The following is a 24,638-nucleotide window of genomic DNA, read 5'->3' as shown; positions in this document are numbered from 1 at the left end:
CAAGAAAGACACTTTGGCTGCTACTGCCCCCGACGATTCTTATGCAAGCACCAACCTCTCCCAAGAAACTCTGTTGCCAACAATAGGGGCCTTTCCCGCACTGGCTCATTCAAACGTAGCTTCTTGGCTAGACCCGTCGTTCGTCAGTCTAGCAAGTAGCACCAACACGGCAAAGGCCTTTACCACGCTGCAGGACCTTATTGAGGAGAAAATACCCGGCGCGTTCTATGGCGAGTGGTACCATAACATCGCAGCGCTGCTTGCGACGGCTCTCTTTGCGTTTCTTTTGGGAAAGCTAGGAGGCGAGCTAGGCGTTGTGCTTGGGTTTTGTTTTGTTTTTGGTAAAGATTCTGTTAGTCCTGGTCATACAGTATATGGAAAGAATTGGATGTAATAATCGTATTGTTGCCCTGTAGCAATTTATTTCCAAGCAAGCACGCGTCGTTATCGTCGAAACGAACGAAACAATCTACAGGGTGAACTATCCAAGATGAACATGGAAGCCGACGAAGAGCCTGTCGAATGGATGAATGCGTTTATGGGCAAATTCTGGCTTATTTTCGAGCCTGTGCTATGCTCCCTTATTCTGGAAAACTTGGATGCCGTCATTGGCGAGTACTTACCACCATTTGTGGAGTCGGTGAAACTGACAACCCTCACACTTGGCACAAAGCCTTTTCGGATTGAGAGTGTCAAAACCTACTTGAACACAGATCCGGATACTGTGGTAAGGAGACCGAGAAGACATCTCAGAATGCCCTTTAGACTCTTGCTATCGGGGGTAGCGGCATGGGGGATTCTGGTAGAACGGTTACTCAACAGCAAGCATGCGTAATCTTATGTTCTACTTGGTTAGTGCATGGATTGGCGGGTGTCATTTATCCCGAGCGATCGCTCGGACTTGACTCCGGGCGAGTTGGACAGACAGGTGAATCCAAAAATCAAGATCAACATCCACATGACAAAGAACCTGATGGGTGCTGTGTTGCCTGTTCAAGTCGAGGATATCTCGTTCCACGGCCATATGCGTGTCCAGATCCGCTTCATGAATAAGTTCCCTTATGCAAAGGTTTTCGAAGCCTGCTTTTTGGAGAAGCCTGACTTTGATTACAACCTGCGCCCATTCGGTACAGACAATTTGGGTATCGATGTTAACGTGGTAAGTCTTTTAGGCTTTTCGTTGCAATTAGGTTTGGTAAATAGCATAATGTGGGGGCAATGTTGCTGAATAATGTTCTCAGATTCCAGGCCTGCAAACGTTTGTTCGCGATCAAGCGCACGCTATTCTAGGCCCCATGATGTACCTCCCAAACGTATTTACGTTTGATGTAGAAAAGTTCTTTTCCGGAGAGCACGATATCTGTAATTTTACACTATTTCGTCATTTTACGCTTTTCATGTGTTGTATTAACTCTACTCTCTTTTTGATACAGCCCAAGCAAACGGTATCTTGGCAGTCACTGTATATGATGCAACAGCATTGGACCCAGCCAATAGCGATGGTGGGCCGTTTGCAACACGGCCAAAGCACACACTCAATCCATATGTGCGATTTTCGCTTGACACTACCCAAGAGCTCGGTCGTACCAGTGTACGCTCAAGCACAATGAAGCCGGATTGGAACGAAACGCGATTTTTGCTGTTGAATAATTTGAACGCCCAACTTTGTCTTGAGCTATGTTCTCAGACAAAGAATCCGGATGCTGAAGATGACAGAGTAGCTACAGGATACTTTGATTTGCGGGAACTGGACGATGAGGATCGCTACGAGCAAGAGGGACTGTATGTTTTTTTTTGAAAATAGAGGAGAAACTATTCGATTCTAAGTCGCATCTTTTTTTTTTAGTGATCTGGCACTGTTGCACAAGGGTAACGCAATCAGTGACCTGAAGGTGGATATGCGTTATTTCCCAGTATCCAAGCCTGTCAAGCATGAAGATGGCACAGTAGATCCTGCACCTGAATCAAGTAAGTGTTCCAGCGCAAACAACAAACAAGTATGCATAATATACATGTAATGTGTTGAAGATACTAAACCGTTTATGTCCATAGACTCAGCTATCCTTCGCGTTACAGTGCATGAATGTCAGAACTTACAAGGTCCTTCGCGCATGCTGCCTTATGTCCGTGTCATCATTAACGGAGAGGAGCGTATCCGCACGTCACCAGCATGGCGCAACATTAGCCCAGTTTTTGAAGTTCCCGGCGAGACTGCCATTCTTGACAAGAGCGAAGTGTTTGTCCGTGTCGAGGTCAAGGATCGTAGCACCGTGCACAAGGACGTGCTCTTAGGTGTTTGGTCTGCCCATCTGAGTGAAATGCTTCAGTTCCAAGAAGAAAATGAAGGATGGTGGCCACTATCAATGCATGATGAATCAGTCGGATACGTTCGATTAAGTGCACAATGGAAGCCAGTCATTATGTCAGGACTTCGTGATGGAATCGGCCGCCATGGTTACGACGGTATATATTAGGGAAATCAATAGTTAGTTAGAATGAGAAGGAAAAGAAGCCTAACTTTGCTGTTTCTGTGTAGCACCTCCTATCGGTGTGATGCGACTCACGTTCTGGGAAGCACGGGACCTGCGCAATGTTGAAAATGTCGCTTCTGGCAAATCTGACCCATACGTCCGAGTATTATCGGGCTACCAAATCCGCGAACGCACGAATGTTATTGACAACAACCTTTCGCCCGAGTGGGGTGAAACCCTCTATGTGCCCGTTCACACACCCAAGGAAGATCTTGTGCTCGAAGTCATGGACTGGAACGCCAAAACGCGCGACAAGTCGCTTGGCCTGGTTGAACTTAGCTTGAAGGATCTTGTCCAGCTGCGCGTTGGTGATCAGAGTGAGAATCCGGACAAGTGGTACGAAGCAACGGATGCTGTAATTGACCAGTTAAGTATCACCAGATATATGTTACATATAGGATCCGTGTTTTTTCTCTTTGATTAACTTTTGCTTTCTAAGCAGATGGACTATGCTTCGATCTGCTGATCGTCGACCTGGAAAGGGGGAGCTGCGCTACAGAGCAGAGTTCCACCCTACACTGACGTTACCGAAATCACGACAATCGCCTATAATCGAAAAGCAGGATCCAGAATCGCCTAATCCTGCTGACAGCCCCGGTCAAGATACCGAGAATGGACTTGACCAAGACGGCTCTGGCTTACCTCTCCAAGACCTTCACGGCAGCTTTATTAAATATACACCCGATGATTTGGTCGATCTGGCTGCATATTCCTCTGGTGTCTTGCGTATCAAAATCCACGAAGTCGAGTTTTCACGACATGTTTATGCATACTGTCAAGTTGTTGCAGATGCTCTTCTTCCACAATACAAAACTGCTCGATTGAAGGGCCGTAAACTATCGTTCAATGAAACGACAGATGTGTTTATTAAAGAGGCTGATATCTCACGTCTGGCAATCGAGGTGAAGCCTGCTACGTCGGATGAAAAGGACGATACCAAGATTGGCTACTGGATTGATGGTACCAAAGGCATTATTCGCCATATCCAAAATAAACGACGCGGCAATCAAGAGAGAGGTGCGAATGACGATGGCGACAACAGTGAATGGTTCAGTCTCTTTGGCGGCGGTACTGAAAATCCAGGTCGTATTCGTCTCAGCTTCGATTATATACCCATGAGTAGCTTCATTTTAAGCCCTGATGAAAGCATCGATAGTACGTTTTGAAGAGCATCTAAAAATAGGTATATTCGCTGTATAAACTCACAGCGACACAATTACTATTAGATCAAGGAACACTGACGGCGTCTCTGATTCGTGGTGTTGATCTTAAAGCCGCTGATAAGTCCGGTAAGTTGTATAAATATATATATATGTGTTTACATCAAGCTTCTTTTCTTTATTCAATTGGATATATGTTATAGGTACAAGTGATCCATATGTCGTGTTTACTGTCAATGGTGACCGCGTACACAAGAGTGGAGTTGTAAAGAAGACTTTAAATCCTGTTTGGAAAAACGAGCAATTTACTGTGCCCATTGTAAGTGCCCAAATTTACGAGTTCTGCGAAAGGTTTGCACGATATGTAAAAAAGGTTATTGATGGCTGGTTTGTGATGATAGCACTCACGTGTTACTGCAAGTTTCCGTATCGAAGTGTTTGACTGGAACCAAATTCAAGGCGATGAGCCCATCGGTAACACAAAAATGTCATGTAAATTAAAGGAAAAAAACCAAAAGCTTAATCTTGTTATTTTTTCTGTTAGGTTCGGGTGGCATTACGCTTCGCGGTGACATGGTTGAAAGTTTTGCATCCAAGGATGTCAATATTCCGTTGGATGGTGTAGCTGGTGTTACGGGTAGCATCCGTGTACGTTTCTTGTGGCAGCCACAACTTCTGGTAAAGAGAAAAACACAAACGTCCGTCTTGGGCAGCACTACACGAATTGGCACGAGCACCAGCATGTCGTCAGCGTCTAGCAGTGGACTAGGAGACCTAGCCAATGGACCCAAACCGATGAAATCCATGTCCAGCCTTGCACTTAGTGAAGGTGGTGGAATGCATAGTCGCACAGCATCAGAGGCAGGATCTGGAATCCTCCAACGGAGCAGCACCGATCTTGGATCGATAGCGACAACGATTGATAATGGAAATGGTTTGTCGGATACAGTCGGTGTTGACGGTCAGCTTACGGTTCGTATCATTGAAGCACGAGGACTTCAGGGTGTGGATAAGTCAGGAACCAGTGATCCTTATGTACGCGTGCGTATCGGTGGTCAGCCGGTATACAAGACTAAAACAATATCCAAAACATTGGCACCCACATGGTAAGAAAGAGAGTCTTACAACAATAACGCGAGGGAAAAATAACATCAAATTCTTTTCTGTTTCAGGGAAGAGTCCTTCGTGAATGAGATATCAGGTCAACCTACAGCTATACGGTTTAAGATCAAGGATTATAATCGTTTTAGCCGTGCAGTGGATCTTGGCGATAGTCGATGGAATATCTGGGATCTCATTCGTCCTGATCAAACACGAAGCGATCGCTGGCTTCCATTGGATCCCATTGGCAGTGGAGAAATTCACATTGTTTTGGAATTTTCACCACAGTAAGCCGATATGTCGTCTGTACGAGTACAGGTGCATCCAAATAAACAATATGTTCTCAATGCACAAACCCTCGCTTGTGCTTTAGATTTGTGCGTACTGTTTGTTTATACCAAGCCTTTTATCATCGTCAATGATCGTCGATGAATATTGCTGCAGAGGATACAGAGGATACAGCGAATCTATTATATTAAGCATCGCAAGTATTTACATGGCCTCTGCATACTACAGTATCAGGTTTGCCGACATCAGATCGGTTGGCAGTTTTAAGAAGCTCTATATTTGTCCGTATAACATATCTTAAAAATAGCATCATGGTCATGCGCGTGTGTCACAGCAGTTACAGGCTATGACGATGGGGAATGGATCGACAGCATAATAGTCCTTGTGTGTTTTTATATAAATCTTTGCAAGACATGCGATTGCCTGGTGCACTAGATTGATAACAGTAGTAATAATTAACAGTAGGTTTGTTATTTGTTACTGACTCCATCTGAATAGCATATGTTATCATTTGCATGATACACACAACAGCAAACCCTTTTTTAGATAGAGGCTCCACTGGGCTTTGCTTATCGTGGTCGCACGCGCTGCGTTGTTACCCATGTTTTGACGATCGAACAGTATCTATTTTAGCAAGATGACCTATTGACGACTTTTTTTTCAGTTGGGCGCAGAAGAGAAGCCTCTTTACAATTTACTCCGTAGTATTTTTGTACATGTAATTCTAGCTCCTTCGCCTCAGTAGACTATTTTAGGCTAGTTCTTTCTATGTATACGAAACGTGGCCCTCTTTTTTTTTCCGGGACCTTGTTACACCATCTGTTTCCGGGATACTTGAAAAAAGTACTGGCACAATTTACCCTTTGTACCTCCCCCCTCTTCCTTTGTAGCCTAGTCTTTCTCTACCTTTCTCCCTCTTTCAACGCTGTAGTGTACACAATAATAATGCGGTTTCGAGGTTTGGCGAAAACAATAAGCCTAAACGTATACTACATGAAATAGAATAACCTTCCTCTCCTCCATACGCTTGTATTAGATCCAAACGAACCGAGCAACGCAGTCATCCCTATCGGCACTTATTGTCCGGCTTGTCACGAAGACGCGGTAGCTGTGAATAATCATAAAAATAACAAAAAGTGGCGAATACTAGACCGGTTGCTTTGCTGTATACCGAGAAAAGAACGCCAAGCACCACCACCTTCAACATCGCCACCGTCACCTGCGAACGAGCTAACCTGCCTCGCATGCGGCTTCCTATTCGCACCACTGCAAGAATCCTATTCACGGCGTAACTCTGACATACTGGAGAGCGACAAACGACAACAACAGACTGATGTATACCACTACTACGCCGATGGAGTAATCCTGCCGCAACCGCCCCCGCTCCGACCACCGTCGTCGGTCTGGATGCGACGGACGGGGTTCACTCCGCAGCCGGAACTGCTGGAATTGATGGACCATGTCTGGTGTGGCGATTGTGGTCTCTTCGTCAAGAGGGTCAGTGGCACCTGCTGTTCAAAGTGTGGTGTGGCCCTGAAAAGTAATTTGTGACAATCTGTAATGTATTCCGTATCATACATATCCTCCTCCCTGTATGGCTGTCGTTCTCGCTCGCGCTCTCTTTCTTGTGCCTGCTTTCCCCCGAATTTAGCTGCATATGTGTATTTTTTCTACATCTTGTACCATATTTATTTTTTGGCTATTCTGATTCTGATTGCCCTGTTCGGCTGGATTTCCGAAACCGCATAGCAGAGATGCTACATTATACCAGCACGGATAAAATATATCCAGCACAAAGTTGTTTTGACTACAGAATTTGTGTTCACACTATTGTCAGGGTGTACTGTCCGTAACAAGCTAGCCATCAAAAGCTTCTGTACTGAAGACGACAAAATCTGCAACACACGGCGGATCCGTACTGTTTGTTGCTATGACGATGCTCTGTGATTGCGTGATATGCGTAGTGCGTGCATGATGTGTCTTTCCCCCACCGGCATTCTGTTTGACGATGAAGTCTCGCACCGATCCTTTAATTTTTTTCCAGTCTAGTGACAACAACAAACATAGAATTTTTGCTAAATTTAGAGAACATTTTTCTATAAACTTAGCTTGAACGCAATTGATGCCACAAATGTACTTTTTATCAAAAAACAGCTAGTCAATTAAGCGCGCTCCAAAGGAGAAGCCATCCACACTCGAAATATGATAATCCACCACATCATACATAGTCTCTATGGTTGCTCTTAATATAAAGTAAAAAAGTGGAAGTTCCCTCCCCCCCCTTCTTGCCCGCGCCTTATAAATTTCGCGAGGGTTAGCTGCTTTCTTCGTTTCCTTTTCTTTCTCTACACCGATCCACTTGTTTTCTTCATATATTGCTTCTTTCTTCTATCACTAACTCGTACTGGCAAAGAAGATGATTCATTACTACCTCGCCCTGTTAGCCTGCATGCTTGGGCTCGCTCATGCTGAGGTCAAGACAAACTTCTCAGCCACCAAGACCGATCCGACCAATATCTCGATGCCTGACATCCCCCAGACAACCTCTGGGGACGTAGCGACCGAATGCCAGTTTTACAACTCTGATTACACCGTCAATCCGGCCGAATGGCCCACCAACTGGGACGTTGCTACAAGCAACAACATGAACACCAGCCAAGAGTTCCAACAATTGTACAACTCCATCGACTGGACAAAAGCTCCCAACATCCCCGTGCGCACAGCAACCGCTGCTGGTGGTTTGAACATGGTCGGATATGACGCTAAGAACGATCCCGACTGCTGGTGGTCCTCCAGCCAGTGCACAACGCCCAAGCATGAAGGCATCTACGCCGATATCAGCCGTTGTCCAGAGCCTGAAACTTGGGGTCTTGTAAGTGCTACTCCATTTTGTTGAATACGTGCCTCCTTAGTGCGATCTGTTATTTTTTGCTAGCTTCTCCTTTTTTTTTCTGTTCACATACGCGTGTGTTTGTGTTTGTGTCTGTGTCATCTACAAGATACAAGAGAATTGACTAAGCAAGGATATAAAAATCATTTAGACATTTGATGACGGACCCAATTGCTCGCACAATGCCTTCTACGACTTTTTACAACAAAACAACCAGCAAGCCTCAATGTTCTACATTGGCTCTAACGTTCTCAACTGGCCTTATGGCGCACTGCGCGGTGTCAAGGACGGCCACCACATTGCAGGTCATACCTGGTCCCACAAGATGATGACTACGCTAAACAACCAGGAGGTTCTTGCAGAACTGTACTATTCAGCCAAGGCCATCAAGTACGTCACGGGTGTTACCCCTCTCTACTGGCGTCCTGTAAGTTGAACAGCCCTTCGCTTTTTGATTCTACTCTCAATTTCCATGCCTCGAAATAGTATCTCCTTTCTGAGAGGGAGAGCAGAATTACGGGGAAGTGGGGAAGGGGAGGGGGTTGAAAGGTGACATACAGCATAGATGCGCTAGAGGATCGGGGAGTCTTTTTCACTAATTGGCGATTGGTTTACTATTACTATAATCTTAGGCCCTGGGCGACCTAGATGACCGAGTTCGCTGGATTGCAACACAGCTCAACTTCACTGCAATCCTCTGGAATCTTGATACCGACGACTGGGCAGCTGGTACGACTCCGGGTGTGACACCTCAGACTGTCGATCAAAACTACCAAAATTTCATAACCATGGGCTCAAACGGCACCTTTGCTAACGGCGGCAACATTGTTCTGAGCCACGAAATCAATAACATGACCATGGACTTTGCAATCAAGAATTATCCAGCCATCAAAAATGCATACAAGCACGTGGTCGACGTTGCAACATGCATGAACATCTCGCACCCCTACATCGAACAAGTCGTCACTTTCCCCAGCTTTGACCAAAAGGTCAACCAGAATGCAAGCACTGCAACTGGCTCTGGCGTCGTACCTGGCGCTTCCAACTCACCTAGCTCTGCCGTTTCTGTATCCGCAATGCCGTCCCTTATGCTCTTTGCCGCCTTACTCGCGGGCGTTGCCCGTCTGATGGCTTAAAAAACAAGCATAATAGAAACAGCATTAAAAGGGTCCATTTTCTCTCTTCTTCCCTCGAGAAAAGTCCCCTAAAAATTAAAGGAAGAAGCTCTTAGATTCTCTTTTTCTTTCCTTCTTTATTGTTCTAGTCTATCTCTCGTCACAAGTACTGGTTTCGGCTACAACTCGTCGCTATTTGCTTCACCACTTCCTATCTAACCTGCCCCTTTCTTTACCCCTTAGTATACTTTGTTTTTGTTCCTCCATCATCCATCCTCGAACCCCCTTGTGCAAGATGTAGCCATGCGACCGTTTATTTAATAATATTACTCTAAAGTTTTCATTTATCTAATTAACATTACATTATGTAGCATTCTCCATTTGAATGAAAACCATTCTTATTAAATACAAAGAAAGTATTGTGCACTTGTACCATAAATTATCGGATCAATCTCAACTGTCATATAATTATAGTAGCCATTTTTGCTTTAATTTCACTATCAGCGGTTCTGCCGCTGTTTGTATGTGTGGGATATGTGCATATATTTTGATCTTCATTAACATATCTGAGAATTTAATCCGTTTATATGTTCTAATTCCTTATATCAATGCACTAATCGTGGAAAAACTGACAAAGACGGAAGAATTGCCAAGATGGAAGGTTTTTAATAAGCATATCCAACCGTTCGTTTCATTTACTTCTCATACAAGTATTGCGTACAGTTACATCATACAAAGAAGTAAAGAATGTTCTTCTACAACAAAGTCTCTGTAATGCCATTTCAAAAAATTAATACTATGTGCCTTTCATATTAAATTGCAGGACAATCAGTACATCATTTGGAGCCAGAGCAGTGCTTGCTTTATTAGCACTGAATTATATATGTATGTCATCAATTAGAGAGAAGCAGAAGCTACACAGCGATGCTTAAGAACGACATTAATCATCAGGTTTTCAAGTAGAGAGCGGCTATGTAGCTACCATATATATTATTGCTACTTTGCTTATAAAAGAGCAATAGCATGTATCATAATCATTAAAACTGCTACATTAACAAATTTCTCGATCACTACATAGTTGCTCATCAATACAGCAGGAATTTGATTTACAGCAGCTTCATGTCTTTAATAAATAATTTACTTTTGGGAAAACAGTCTGTACTGATATTGACTACTTCAGTCGCTTTTTTTTGAGTTTATCTAATGTCCACTTATGTCACGCGTGGTAACATTTCTTGTAATCTCAACATGCTGTCAGTCGCTGCACCTTTTCTAGCAACAAGTCGAAGTCTAATATCCGATTTTTTCAGCTGCACTTACCACTGCTTTCAAATAAATAACAGAACGAATGCCTCTGGATACACGATGTCTCACCCGTTGACGAATTGACAGCTTCAACTGCTATGAGCAGTGATTCTATGATGTGCTTGGGATTTACGCTAAGGTGCCAAGTATCATTCGCTCTACTCGCCATCATGCAAACTTCGCCTTCCTGCATATCTTCAGTAGCCATCTATCGGCAAGACTGTTATAGCAAGCACTATTCATCGCACACTCACTCCAAACGATTCGCATTCACCACGGACATAGCTTTCAAGGCAACGGTCACGGACCCCAGAGTCTATATAATGCTATTGGCGGCGTCGAATAGCTAACAACGCTACGACTGGTGCCAAATGCTGGTGACCAATTACGGCGCTGCTGTCTACATGTTTCATGCGTTTTCTGGGCCCTGGAAATTTTGGTAACATGGCAAAAACATCGATCGCTTATTTGGTACGTACGGGCAGTTAAAAATTATGACTTCGTGTAGAAGATTGTATTTATGTGCGTGTCCACTATCGTTCGATTCGTCCTTCCTTAGAGTTTATCACATATACATGATTCATAGTAATCACCGATATAGAAACACCATATTAACGCTACACATTATATATATCACTTATTATTGTAGATGATACATAATCGGCTTACTCTTTTTGTGCCATTGATCATCCAAAAAAATGTATAGATTTTCGGGCATTTTAACAAGCATGGTCGACGACAGCGCGTTTATGGTAAAATCATACCATAATTAATGTTTAATAGCATAACTTTGTCTCTCACCTAAAGTGTATACACAGAAGGAATTAGAGCAGTCATTCGGTAATATGTGAATCACGTTCACGGCAGCTGTACGAACTCGTACCATTAGAAGCCAGAAAATGTGTAGACTGTTTTCTACGAATCGGAGGTTCCTTAAGATAGGTATATTTGGCATAGTATTGTCACTTGATGATTGTTTCCACTTCCTACTAATTGTGTCGTCCATGGTATGAGCGCACGAATTCTGCCCTCGTCATTTCAACGATTTCGACCCAAATGTTATTCAAAAAAGTGACAGTAGGGAACAGATGATCCCCTAGCTACATGTAGATTTTTGTTGCTGTGATACATACAGTTCGTGCAACGTTTTCCATTTCCATCGGGCTCGCTAATGCCTGAAATATCGGTGTTCTAAAGAGAGAACTACACTGATCGTGAACTTTACTCAGTTCGTTACACTTATATGCAACAAGATTGGCACGCATTAAGACGTGTTTCGTCTATGCTGTTAAGTCGTCTCAAAAACGACGAGAACGGTGAGAGCAGACATCATCATTTCCCATTATACTTGTAAGCGACCTTGAGAGAAGTATATACCAGCTTTCTCAAGTATATGGCTTTGTTCACTATATAATCTTCTGCAGGACACTGCAGAAGAAAGTACATTAGCATAAAGTATACAAAGTTTCAGCTGTTGTGCTAATGGTACTACTGATATTTAATGCAAGACCAGCTTGAAAGGACACAAATATAGGTACGCCAACCCCTTTTATTCGTAGGACAGTAAAGTTCAAGAGATTTGAAGCTGGCACGAAGTACTTGTTAGTTGTTGTCCATGTTATCTAATCGATGAAATACATGCATATTCTTCAAATTTTATACAAGGAAGCACGTTATATATTCTAAGGCATTGGATTAAAGTATTGCTATCGACGATTTTAAATGACTGTATTAAGAGGAAAGACTTACGAACGGTGAATTCACGAAGTATAACGATAACCTGGGAATTTTTATGTACCTCAACGGCGCTGGAGCAACTCCCCACTTGACAACCAAAATGTGTACGACGTAGTTTCCTCATTGGCTGGGGACGGAATTAGGCTGTTTAAAGTGGAGCACAGTAAACCTGGAGCACTTGTTCTTTTTTCTCCAGAATAGCCATATAAAATGACCAAAGAGGGTGCAACCAACAGTAAGTTAGCGTTTTCAATGTGCCCTTTCATACTTTGTTCCTAGTCAACGATTAACTTGTGAACAATAGATAAATTGATGCTTTCGACCTGCCGAAACGATCAGGAAGATGTCCTTGGCGACCTTTTGAAAGAAGGAAGTTGTGACCCTAACTTCGTCGACGGTGCCGGTAACACAGCAGCTCACTACGCGTAGGTACTGTGTGGTGGAAAGAAAAAAAAAAGGAAGAAATGTTACAATTATGCATATTTAAAACGAGGCAATGTACAATATTTGTTCTAGTGCCCAGTTCGGTTCCATTGGCTGTCTTGAACTGCTCGTCAATCTTGACGACATTGATTTCGATGTCAAAAATAGACTTGAAGGAGACACACCTTTGCATAAGGCAGTGCAACATCAAAGTGAAGACGTCCCCATGGCGGTTGCAATGGTAGAGATTTTGCTTGAGGCCGGTGCTGACCCTAAGTATGTCTTTGAACTTGTACACCTGAAAAGAGAAGGATGTTGGGTTGGGGGACCAGAGACTTTTTGGTCGGCGAAGAGACTATGCTGAGAGAATTTTAGCATAGAGAACCGTAATAAGCTCACGCCAATCACATTGGTGAACCCCCAAAACAAGGAGCTTAAGGAATTACTAGAACAAGGTGCAACCGCATATCAGATGGTAGGAAACGAATGTAGAGTGGATGTAGAGGGAATAAGTCGTATTAATCTATTCTTCGAATAGGATGATTCGGATATCGCCCACGATGACGACGACGTCCATTCGGACGATGATCAGCCCAGCGACTAAGAGTAGCTCCTGTACCGATAGAGATGTCTTGTGTTCTTTCCCTTGTAGTGTGATTCAATACAAATACGAATACCCTTCCAACCCATCCACTGCCAGTTTAAAAAAAGTAATTATCTTTAAAAGTTTTTGGTTGCTATGCTACTGTACATAAGTGTATTATGAATTATGTGGGGATTGTGGTGGATCTTATTTAGAAAATAACGATGATGGTGTTTTTATGCGCTTTCGCTACCTTGGTTTTGGTCACGAAGTTCATCCAAAAGGCTGTAGCATTCCTCTAACGTCGAAACGCACATTGCTTGTCCTTCAGGGATATGTCCTTCGTCATCATGGAACTTGCCATCTCGGCGTAAATTGTCGATACTTGTCAACTTCATTTGATATCTGCACCCGAAAAAATGTTCAGTACTACAGCGGAGAAGATACTTTGGAAATATAAACTTACGGGTAGAGCTCTTCGGGAGAGCAAGGTGCGCCAGTATTTCTAACTGCAAGCAAGCATTGACGAACGGTGGACAGTTGATTATATATGGGCGTCAGTGCTTCTGAGACCGGAAGGCTTTCATTCAGCAGAATAAGGATCATGCGATAGCATTTCTGAAGCAGAAAGAGTAACACCGTCTGTCCTTCAGGGGCCTCACCACGCTCGTCGACAAACTTGCCGTAATTGGGGCTTTCCTCGTCCGAGCATCGCATACTGACGATATCATGGAGTTGATGTTGGTACGTGAATAGATCGGTCTGTCGCAATGTCCATTTGTGCGTAAGTTCAAGTCGCTCCAGCTGAGTCTTGATTTCAACGAGTCGTTCACGGATTGTCTGTAATGCAGGTGAAAAGTCGCTGCTCGCTACAAGGACCAGATCGTGTGCGTATGCATAAATTTGCTCGAGGAGACCGACAACAACAGCCTGGCCTGGTGGAATACTGACCCCGTCTTTGCCCATGAACTTGCCATCCACTCTCTTCTGATCGATTTCATTCAACTCCTCCTGGGCTCCTAATAAATCCGATTGTTTGAACGACTTTCTGCATGCGACGGATACTAGATGACGCCGGACACGTAATAGTTGGTTGCGTACCGGTACACTAGATAGCAGAAGAGATCTTGTTACACCGACGGACAGATAAAGAACACATCGCACAACCACATCCACACACTTACAGTTCAGGAGAGACTTCATGGATCGTATCTAGCAAGTTCTCATAGATGCGCTCTATAAAGCACCAATTAGCAAATGTACTTTTCTTTATAAAGAAAAAGCAAGATCAACTCACTGCACTGCTTAAACTTGATGTTGACGATCTTCATAGCAGTTTCGGGAATAACCTGGTCTCGATTGTCGATTTCAAGAATTTGTCCGATTTCTTTTAACTTTTTCTCATAAGGTTCCAGAAACTCTTCAGCGTAAATTCCAAATTCTTCCAATCTGTCAAAGCATTGCTGTTGGAAGAAGCAGATATTAAATTTTGTGAAAAATTTATGCATGACCCGTGCATGTTCGTTTTTCCTTACCTTGATAGCTATCACCTGAGAGTACACAGCAGGTGCTGGTAATTCTCGGAATAAGTTAACATGCCCAGTGAAAAAATAATACCCTTCTTTTGTAAGACAAAATACTTTACTTTCTCTAGTCTTGCCCAAGCATAAAAACGATAAGCTCAGCAGCTGACATACTTCGTCCAGCACGTCGTCGGTGCGATTTGACAAGCGATCCTCCGAGAACAATACATTGCCACGAACCTTGCTCAATTTTTCCACCTGCTCTTCAGTTTCGTCTTTCAACGGTAGAATGTCTTGTGTGCGCAGGTAGCTTGAGCGATCCCGTTTCAGCGCGGTTAAGCGATTCTTTATGTTCAGCAGTTGCTCGAGCATAGGCAGCTCTATTAAACACCGCAGTTATATTTTCCTTAACCTGTTAGTGACCTGCTACAGCTGTGTGTGATATAGAGCTTGCTTATTCTGCTCTTTTTATAGCAGAGCAAAAGACTTGCCTTCTGGTGGTACTCGAATTGGCATTGTGTGTGGAGAGAGAGTAAAAAAAAGAGATTCCCTTTCTCGCCGTCGAGTTTCGGATACACCTGGCAAAAAAGATCTACCGGATTACAACTCCGGGATTGTAACAGATCCGACACCGGCGCCCGAAGGGGGGCCTGTTCATGCAGTTTGCTGTTTATATTGCCAGAACGTTCTTTCTTCCGATATTCCTTTTGAAGGGCACGAAAATTTTGACATTGTCATTGGTACCAACTTGATCAATCAACCTTGCTGAATGAGTAAGCAAGTTAGTCACAAGACCTCAAAGTTTAGTCGAAAGTTGTCGATAATCATAGGTGAATGCTTACTCATCGGACTGATTATAACGAACTATTAGAATAAATCATGATGCATAAGCGTAGATGAAGCGATATGCATCCTTCTTAGTAATCGATATCATAAATAATACATGTAAATTAATAAAGTACAGCTTCTAGTGAAGTTTGCGCTGGCCAACAGCGAAGGTACGGTATTTTGTATTAGCTGAATAGGGCAATGAAAAAACAAGAGGTGAGATACTACTACATTCCAACAAGCTTGAAAAAACGAGTATCTCGGAAACTGACAGTATAATATGATACTTGTGAGATCACAATGTGAGAACTTAAGATACAGTACTTCTGTTATTTACTTGAAGTTGTCTGCTTAAATAATAGAATTGATGCTGCAGGCACATGAAGTGCAAGCTTAATATATCGCAAATGCAACGAATTGTGTGCGAGTGAGTGTTGTATGCGAGTAAGATTTCTTGAATATCATATTCCGCTTTTAACGCTCAATGTTCCAAACAGCAGTTCACTCTAGTAGCTGCTATCATGCTAATGCGATGAGGAGTTATTCTAAGATTAGCTGAACCAAATCCATGTAGCTATGGGTTTTGCCGCAGGTTCCTTATAGCCGTAATGTCGGGTTCTTCCGGTAGTGCCTTTTAAGACAAAAACCTAAGAATTTTATTTTGTCAAAGATAGCCGGTAAATACTAGAGCATGTTGCCTAAGCTGTACGCTCGCAGAAACATTTGATCGCTACAGTACTCACCTTTGATTTTTCAACATGCTTTGAAACTTTGCATCTACGTCACATAAATATACTGGCTGTTTACTGGCAACCTACATATCACACGATGCTGTTTTCAAGATGCCTCGATTCTTCAAAAAAAAGAGTTCTGTGATACTAAGCTGTCACTGTTTTGCCAGACGAGGTAAATCGTTGATGTACCAGACAAGTTTATTTCCTGTCCATCGATATGGACAAGATTACCGCATAGCCAGATGTTGCCGTGTATAGGCCCAAACAAAAGTATAAGTGAATTAAAGCTTATCATTTTACGGCAACAACCGCGATGTCAGTGTTTATTTACTATTCTTACATAGCTTTTATAACCAGGGTTTTAAGGAAGAGCAATCGCTGTCTTTATTGATTGCGATGTCCAACAATACAATGACAGGAGGAGAGTACTGTAATAAGCGAATTGTACAGCATAAACATGTATGCTCTGATATTCTTTATAGAAAATGCATATACTACATTAAAACGTACCTCTTTTCAAACCAGCCTTCTGCACTAATAGGAAATATCTTATATACGGTCTAATGAACCCACTATTTATTATGGTACATATACTCTCTGTTTATTAAAAGTATCTGTACTCTATATCATATTTAATCTGGCATGTTTTTCCCTCACTAGAAAACTATTTTCAGTTAAAGCATCATCTCTCTTATGAGGGCTTTTTCTGATAATCTCCGCATTGCAAGAAAAACGACAAGAACGCTACAAGCATACCGTCATTGACCTTCCAATAAATAAACTTCAAACTAAATAATAAATTATTATTACTTTAAGCATTACTAGCGGTCCTTTCTCGCTTCGCTCGGATGAATGAGCCCCTCCGCTTCGCTCCGTGTCATTCAACGGAAACGCGTCCGAACGGCCCCCCCAAACCCCCCTGTAGAGCGAGGTTGGATCAGTGTTTTGGTATTGGATCCTTATTGTCTGTTTTCAGAAACAAAAGCTAGATCATTGTTCAGTGAGAAGTAGTCTATCATAGAAAGTCGTCAAAGTTGGATACTTAACTATCTCCAGTTTAAATGCAATGCGAAAAGAAGTGTAGAAAAAGATAATGTAGTGATAAGAAGGTAAAAGAGAATAGGCGACAAAAAGAATTAGAGAAGAACTTCATGGAAAACAACATTTCGGGTGTTTTGGCCTTGCTGACCCGCGATACTTGAGTTCTCGGGAGCTAACATGATTCTAATAGATGATGGTGTGCGGACGCGTGACATGGCTACATGAAATAGACCGTGGGTGATAGGAGGTTCAGGCAAGTAGAGGCCAACAGTGTTGAAAGTTTGACCCTGTGCCTTATTGATGGTTATTGCAAATGCCAAGCGAACAAGGGCTTGCGGGCGTTCAAATAGAATGGGGGAGCGTGTTTGTGAAGGTGTGAGTGTTATGCGAGGGATTAAGACGATGTTGCCGGCATGAGGTCCACTGGCTATTTCTGCTTCAAGTACATAGCGTTGGAAAGAGCGTACAATCGGCCGTATCCTATTGCAGAGACCACTTTGGGTATGCAAGTTCCGCAAAAGCATGACTGGGCAACCGACTTTGAGTTTTAGCGAGTGTGGTGGGAGGTCTCATGGATTCATTGCATTCAGAAGCTCTGGTGGGTATGTGGTTTAATCTTCCGGATCATCCACTGTATAAGCGCTCTGGAATTCGTGTACAGTGCCTGGGAAATGGTCGAGTATCAATTCGTTGATTGCTGTGACGTCGACATTCTCTGGAATTAAGATAGAGCGACTGATGAGGTAACCACGATCCACATGTGGTGCGTTGAGGTTGCCGTAAATGGCTTCTATGAGCTCGTACGTGTTGTAATGTGGCATGAGCATTCGATCCGGAAGCCGGACTCTGTCGTCAGTGGCTGGCACCAACAGCTCAGCACCATCACCAACGCAAAGTAAAAATTGCATGAACTGGCCATGCTCGTTTGTGTCATTGGTGTTGGCAGGTTGTTGGACGCGCATGTTGGTTTCAAGGCGGTGGACGGTGACACTGGGCCAAATTGATGAACGATTTAGATACTACTGTACGATTTGCGAGCGCGATCATCTGGTATCACAGGAAGGAACTGTTATCAGGTTTGATGCAGATACTTTAATGTAAGTACTACCGCTCAGTAGTAAAAGAATGCAGAGTAGAAGAGAGGATACAATGTTGAATACCTAGCGAAAGTCAACGCCAAAGATCATGATTTTTTCACCAAATGGAACATTGGCAAGCGCGGGACCGTCATGTCTCATGAGATCTTGGATACTCCTATATACATAGTGTAGTGAATACGTTGATACTTGTATTGATACTTCTATTCAGCGTGTTTAAAGCGATGACACTTCTCAGATGATGAAGGATTTGAAGTGAGCTTCTGTCGTGTTAATGACGGTTATCTCCTTGAGTCTTTCCTCGATGCGATACCCGTCTACTCACACACCTCGGCGCGTCATAAACGTCAGAGAGTAATATGATAGGATAGAATGAACTCGCTCAAATGCCGCGTAGCATGTGTGATCATTACTACTATATAACCGCGCGGTCGCAGCAATCATGCCGCTCTTCTTCCTCCTCGTCAACTTTTCTAAGCCAAAGCTATTCAATGTGAGTATCATTGGAACGGATTAGAGGATTGGAGAGAGTATGTTTATGGTGGTGAGTGAGAAGAGTGTATGCAACCGATCGTGAGTATACAGTGATTTCTCAAGATCCTTTATCTCACTTTCTTTCTTTTTTGACACAGACCTTCTTCTCGTCTTAACCTGGCCCTTCTCCCCTTCACGTTGGCTCTCAAAGCAGAAATGCAAGTGTAAGAACGATATGGAAAGGGTGAAGTGTACTTTGAGTTTTTGCATTTGGATGTGATATACGAAAGAAGATCTGAATTTTGATGTGTCTAAGAAGTGTGTGTACAGCATACAGCCACTAATGTTATCCTCCTTTCTTCTCTGCTACTACTGTAGGATTCTGACCTTTTGAAACGGTTGGTTCGGTTTGGTATTTGCACCCCACCTTTAAGCTCAAGCAACGGCTGTGAGTACGGTAGGAAAAGGAATGTCAGCATGAGCTGGAGAGAAGCTGAGTGTCTGTTGGGAGTGCTGATGCCGTGACGTGTCAAAAGTAGCTGCATATGTAGAACAGCCTGCTTAAGGTCTTTCTTCTTTTCTTTCTACTTCAGGTTCCGCCTTATGCTGGTTGGGTTAATCGTGTCCGGCGGACAAGTAACAGATAGTAGAGATAAGCAAAAAGGGACTTGAACATTGGTAGGTGAGTAGGATGGCCTGGGTGCTGGGGATGACGTGTCAAAGGTGAGCAGTATGGCAGTCTCTCTCATTTCTTCTCTTATTCTTTTCAGAATTGGTCGTCGTGTCCTTCTTGCTTTTCCTCTTTTTAGCTCAAGGCTCTCTTCCTCCAACCCAAGGATGTCATAACAGTAAGTATAGCTGGAAAGGATTTTGTGCTTGTGTTTGTCTTTGCGTGTTTGAAAAACCAGAAAGATGTCTGCCCTGACATGTCAAAAAGTATACACAGCTGCTCATAGATACTTTTTTTTTCTATTAAAGGCAGGTTCTGCGGTGGTCTGTTTGGACTTGGATTAATTTAGAGCCACCTCTCTCTGTCTATATCTTTTCTGTAAAACGACATAACAAATGTTAGTATAGCTGCATCCAGCTTGGGATGGAGGAGGATGGACATGCCGTGTCAAAAATGAAGATAGCACAGTGTGTGCAGCCCTCTAATGATCTTTTAATTTCTCAGCGAGAAGAAGTGCTTTTGCCTTGGCTGCGATTCTCTGCTCTGCTCTGGCCGCGTGTTCGGCTCTCCTGTGTCTCATTGTAGAAGTATGGATAAGTATAGCACGATATATTTTTTTTGTGCGTGTGTGTGTGTTTTCTCGGAATGGCGATACTGCACAGACACCTCCATGTTGGTCAAGATTGATGCTCTACTGCCATCTCGCTCCTAGAAGCCGACCTGTCATATGTAGAAAACATACACTTATAATATAATACTCTCGTCAAAATTTGACCATCATATCACAACTTCCCAATTATATATATTACATTGGTAAACACTACAATACTCCAACGCATTCAATAAAAAAATACCCAGCATCTTATCCACTCGATTTTAGAACATAAGGATAACAACAAAGACCCCTCAAACAACTTGTCGAATAATTTATTGATGAAGAAAAGAGCCATGCGACTTGATAGTAACATACTGGTGGCCTGTTTCTGTATTAAAAAAAGAATATACTGTGAGTCACTTTCTAATGAATGTAAGACATATAACCAGATGACAACGAATCCACAAACATTTCAACACCAAGATAATACCATTTTTCCTCCTACTATGTCGTTGTTTTTCTTGCCATTGACTAACTTGAGCTGTAAACCTATGCCTCTACACAGCCTATTTTACAATATTAGAAAAACGTTCATTAAAAAAACATCGTAACCCAGTAGTAAAGCTGTTTGGAGTTGAACATTTCAAAAAATGCAATTGTTTATTATCGACTTGTGAATAGACTCATAAGAAAAATAACGCAATGCATGCTGAGGGACTAGTAAAGACAACCCGATACTAGTTATTCCACGTACATCACTTGGGCTGGGTTGTTACCCTGATAAACCCTCATAAGAAACAAATAGACAAAAGATAACGCAGTGCACGCTGAGGGACTAGTAAGGACAACCCGATACTAGTTATTCCACGTACATCACTTGGGCTGGGTTGTTACCCTGATAAACCCTCATAAGAAATACATTGATAGAAGAAATGCACCAAAAGTTTTTTGGGTGTTTAACGAAGTCGTTATTTATCACCATTGATTACGTCACAATTTATTACATCATAATTATTTTTGCTGTAACCCAGCAACGGTTGCCGAAGCATAACAGCATTAACTTCCTTCCACAAAATGTCAGATTCCGCAGCCACAGTACCTCCAAGCCATAATGAAGAAATCACAAAACGTAGTAATATATATTGTATAAACTAGAATCATGTTAAAAGGGATTGATAACCCAGAACCAACCATATTACAAATTATTTAGTGATCAAGGAATACATTGAAAATGAAGAAGGAATCCCAAGTCTTGCTGGTTTATATAACCATGACAAAAAAAAATTTATTGATATGCCGAACCCAAACGCAGTTGTACAAACATGGAAACAACGATTCATAACCACAATTCGTAGTTATAATTTAAAGGTGCATAAAGTACTTTACTATGTGTATCAAGTACAAGCGTTCACTAACACAGATAATATCTAACACTGCTATTTTATACATGAACAGAAATTTTCAAAGAAGCAACCCAATTGGAATGATAATTTACAACATGTTCTCAAAGTATTGTATCTAACTATCTACGCTATGTATATCGTATAACATTAAGCCTTTGATATTTCTAACTTTTGATTTATAGAAGCAAAATGGAGTGGAACCAGAGATCCAATCTGCAAACACAAGAAGTAGCAGAGCCTCGTCTACAACAAATAATATTGTGTCATTATCAGCAACACCAACAACTACAAGCAAGAGATCCCTCTCTACAGCTGAAAGCTCGAAGACAGACTCATGTCCTTTGAGTGCTGAAAACAGAGAGCAGTATCAAAAAAAATTCGAAGCAATGAAAAACGAAGACAAATGGCCATTACGAAAAGACGATAATAGTAGTGATATCTATCTCGAAGATATCATGGGAGAACATTTATTTATAAATAAATTTAAAAATTTTATTAAACATATAATGAATTGAGAATATTTAAATTTTTCAAAACACTATAATATATTAAATGCTAAAACATACAGCAAAAAATGAACAATTATTTTATAAGTATACATTGTATTTTTATTTTTTATTTTCATCTTCAACACTTTTTGCCAAGACTTTTTAATTCATCATATGACATGACATGAGCAATAATTTTACTTTTTACATAAAAATTGAATTTCTTTAATAATAAAAAGATAAGCATAGAAACTATCAGTATAAAGAATTATGATAAAAATGAATTTTCTATAAAGTCATTTAATGATTTTAAATAGAATTATAACTGAATTATTAGAAAATATGTTTTCATCCACTACTTTGAGAATATTAAATGCAGAAAAGCTTAATCCTATAGGCTTTAAAAATATGACTTTATTTATAGATGGTCATGATAGTCGTATAGATTGTAACGATAAAGATATAAAGAAAAGAAATTTTTATTCATATAAATTCAAAAATTCAGGTTTACAAACACAAGTTATATATGATATTAATGAATTTGCAGTTAATGTATCTAATAGTAAACCATGCAGAAATTATAATGATGGGCAAATGTTTTTAGATATGAAGTTGGAAAATAAATTAAATGAAAATGATTGCATAGCATTTGATGGTGGTTACTACTACTATATTAAAAAATCTATAGATAATTGCGATAGAAAAGGAAATGATAAAATAAATCTTAATAATTTTATGTTTCCTATTAGAAAAAGTAAAAATATAGACTTAAATGATAATGAATTACTATACAATGAAACTTTTGGAAGTTTTAGAAGTAAAATAGAATCATGTCTTAGATTTCTTAGCAATAAATTCAAAAGGTTTAATAATAATGAAAGTACTATAAAAGTTACAGATTTAAAAATATATAATGTACAAATAAAATTATCACTTCTATTATTAAATATTCAAAAGTTTTGTCAGTTATATAATATACCTAATAAACCAAATCATCTGTTATGGGTTAATGAAAACTTTGATTATCCTAATCCTAATAGAAATAATAATATAAATAGCATTATATATGAATTTGATATATTAAGAATTACAGATATGACTAATCAACAAGATGCATTTATTTGAAACTACTTTGATGATAATCATAGCAATGAATTACCAATAATTAATATGGATATAGAAAATGATAATTATACAGATGATGATAGTTTTGAAGTTGAAAGAATTATAAAACATAGAAAATTTAAAAAACGAATGAAATATTATGTTAAATGGAAAGATTATGATGATTCACATAATGAATGGATTTGGCAAGAAGATCTTGATAATACAGCAATTATTGATAATTATATGGATTTACTTGAAAATAAAATGAATAGCTGAAATTTGGTCATTTAATGCAAACAAGATTGTTTTCCATGTATGAATTTGGAACCGAATATGAATTTGAACAGTGAGTTATATATGTATTTGCACATGTATATTTACTATGACTAACTTTCATATCATCGTATCTGTAGCCTCGTTCATTCTTTTATTCTCGATCCAACAGATTCATGCTGGAAAGGTCGACTAACAGAGGAAGAGTTAAAAAGAATCATTGATGCAACTGATCCAGGCCTTCTGGCAATTGGTGATGGCGTTCGATCCATTTTTGATCACTGTGAAAAGGCGCTTGCAACTGTTGATGGCGAGAATTCAGAGAGAAAGAGCGACGATATCATTGACACCATCTGGAAGGCAGTGACTGAGTTGGGCTTTTTTAACCCTCGAACTCACTTTGACGAAGATTGGGTACAAAGAACAATTCTCGATTTCCTCAACATGTATCGCAACGACACCTTAAGAGATATCGTTGCAAATGGCAGTGAGATGGATTTTGTAGCTCGTTGCTGAGTCAACTTGGACCGGTGCTACGAGAATATCGCTATCGCTGCTAGGTGGGATTTTTTATTCTACTTTACTTTATTTTGCATTATATATTTGGTTATACGTGCTCTATTAACGACTCAAAAAAGGGACCGAGCATGTGTTTCCACGTTAGTTCGAGTAAACAACAATAGGGCAATAACTGGATTGAACTCGATTGCAGATAAGCAGTCGTCAGTTCGCCCCGACTTCTTGCTGATACACAATAATCTTGATATTGCTGTTGGCGAATGTGGTAAAGAGGATGCTGGCAGTATCGGAAAAAAAGAGATGGTGGAAAAACATTTGCATACACCAAAGATTATGAAAGATATTCTTGTAAGAATATTAGCAAAGGGATATGGTGAGAGTTCTCTTGCTCGAGTCATTAAAGTTACAGCCATCAACGAAAACAGTAAGTTCTTACTTCTGCTTTGTAGCAATTGTCATCACTGCGAACTTACAAACGAAATATCTATTGATTGACATTTTAGACACCCGTTTGCAAGTATCTATTCTTGACTCTCCAGGTGGATATGTTTGCCGGCTGTTAAACACAAATAATTTCGGTTACAAGCGTTCTTTGGTAAGTTACACAAAATATATAAAGTTATAAAAAATTTTTCTTTTTCTTTATCAAAATGTTTAAACTAAATGAAATACTATTTTGAACACTTTACGACGATGAACAAGCTATAATCTATTTACAAAAGCAAGGACTTATAAAACCTTTTATTTGTAAAA

At 41.0% G+C, this 24,638-nt stretch overlaps 8 protein-coding genes across 8 annotated transcripts; 7 read left to right on the top strand and 1 right to left on the bottom strand.

Moving 5' to 3' along the window:
- Positions 1–538: 538 nt before the first annotated feature.
- On the top strand, positions 539–5,083 carry BDB00DRAFT_773325 (C2 domain-containing protein; the record flags this gene model as incomplete). Its single annotated transcript, XM_053120091.1, has 15 exons — positions 539–727; positions 857–1,159; positions 1,242–1,362; positions 1,434–1,782; positions 1,847–1,968; positions 2,053–2,463; positions 2,537–2,897; positions 2,974–3,054; positions 3,124–3,686; positions 3,758–3,820; positions 3,895–4,010; positions 4,093–4,165; positions 4,236–4,443; positions 4,516–4,715; positions 4,905–5,083. 15 exons carry the CDS (start codon positions 539–541, stop codon positions 5,081–5,083), a joined length of 3,339 nt encoding a protein of 1,112 aa, XP_052974285.1.
- Positions 5,084–6,025: 942 nt separating this feature from the next.
- On the top strand, positions 6,026–6,631 carry BDB00DRAFT_877863 (uncharacterized protein; the record flags this gene model as incomplete). Its single annotated transcript, XM_053127665.1, has 2 exons — positions 6,026–6,038; positions 6,117–6,631. The coding sequence occupies 2 exons, from the start codon at positions 6,026–6,028 to the stop codon at positions 6,629–6,631; spliced, it is 528 nt and encodes a 175-aa protein (XP_052974284.1).
- Positions 6,632–7,224: 593 nt separating this feature from the next.
- On the top strand, positions 7,225–9,543 carry BDB00DRAFT_850334 (uncharacterized protein). The gene is made up of 3 exons (XM_053125427.1): positions 7,225–7,952; positions 8,122–8,397; positions 8,603–9,543. The coding sequence occupies exons 1-3, from the start codon at positions 7,497–7,499 to the stop codon at positions 9,104–9,106; spliced, it is 1,236 nt and encodes a 411-aa protein (XP_052974283.1). The 5' UTR covers positions 7,225–7,496; the 3' UTR covers positions 9,107–9,543.
- A 626-nt stretch (positions 9,544–10,169) lies between these two features.
- Positions 10,170–10,813, top strand: BDB00DRAFT_850332 (uncharacterized protein; the record flags this gene model as incomplete). Its single annotated transcript, XM_053125426.1, has 1 exon — positions 10,170–10,813. A coding segment is annotated over exon 1 (248 nt), but the record flags the coding sequence as incomplete, so codon positions are not given.
- A 1,611-nt stretch (positions 10,814–12,424) lies between these two features.
- BDB00DRAFT_725220 (ankyrin repeat-containing domain protein) lies at positions 12,425–13,004 on the top strand (the record flags this gene model as incomplete). The annotated part of the gene is made up of 3 exons (XM_053118231.1): positions 12,425–12,552; positions 12,644–12,826; positions 12,926–13,004. Coding segments are annotated over 3 exons (390 nt in total), but the record flags the coding sequence as incomplete, so codon positions are not given.
- Positions 13,005–13,369: 365 nt separating this feature from the next.
- BDB00DRAFT_792186 (uncharacterized protein) lies at positions 13,370–15,028 on the bottom strand (the record flags this gene model as incomplete). The annotated part of the gene is made up of 6 exons (XM_053121103.1): positions 13,370–13,538; positions 13,600–14,241; positions 14,318–14,369; positions 14,431–14,596; positions 14,669–14,703; positions 14,779–15,028. The coding sequence occupies 6 exons, from the start codon at positions 15,026–15,028 to the stop codon at positions 13,370–13,372; spliced, it is 1,314 nt and encodes a 437-aa protein (XP_052974280.1).
- Positions 15,029–22,610: 7,582 nt separating this feature from the next.
- On the top strand, positions 22,611–23,015 carry BDB00DRAFT_734950 (uncharacterized protein; the record flags this gene model as incomplete). Its single annotated transcript, XM_053118370.1, has 2 exons — positions 22,611–22,803; positions 22,885–23,015. Coding segments are annotated over 2 exons (324 nt in total), but the record flags the coding sequence as incomplete, so codon positions are not given.
- Positions 23,016–23,404: 389 nt separating this feature from the next.
- On the top strand, positions 23,405–23,882 carry BDB00DRAFT_877857 (uncharacterized protein; the record flags this gene model as incomplete). The annotated part of the gene is made up of 2 exons (XM_053127664.1): positions 23,405–23,439; positions 23,507–23,882. 2 exons carry the CDS (start codon positions 23,405–23,407, stop codon positions 23,880–23,882), a joined length of 411 nt encoding a protein of 136 aa, XP_052974278.1.
- Positions 23,883–24,638: the final 756 nt, after the last annotated feature.

The sequence above is a fragment of the Zychaea mexicana genome (assembly GCF_025766255.1).
Source record: "Zychaea mexicana strain RSA 1403 chromosome Unknown BDB00scaffold_119, whole genome shotgun sequence".
Taxonomy (NCBI): domain Eukaryota; kingdom Fungi; phylum Mucoromycota; class Mucoromycetes; order Mucorales; family Lichtheimiaceae; genus Zychaea; species Zychaea mexicana.
The sequence above is the reverse complement of the archived record's forward strand: the minus strand, read 5'-3'. Positions and strand labels throughout refer to the sequence as shown.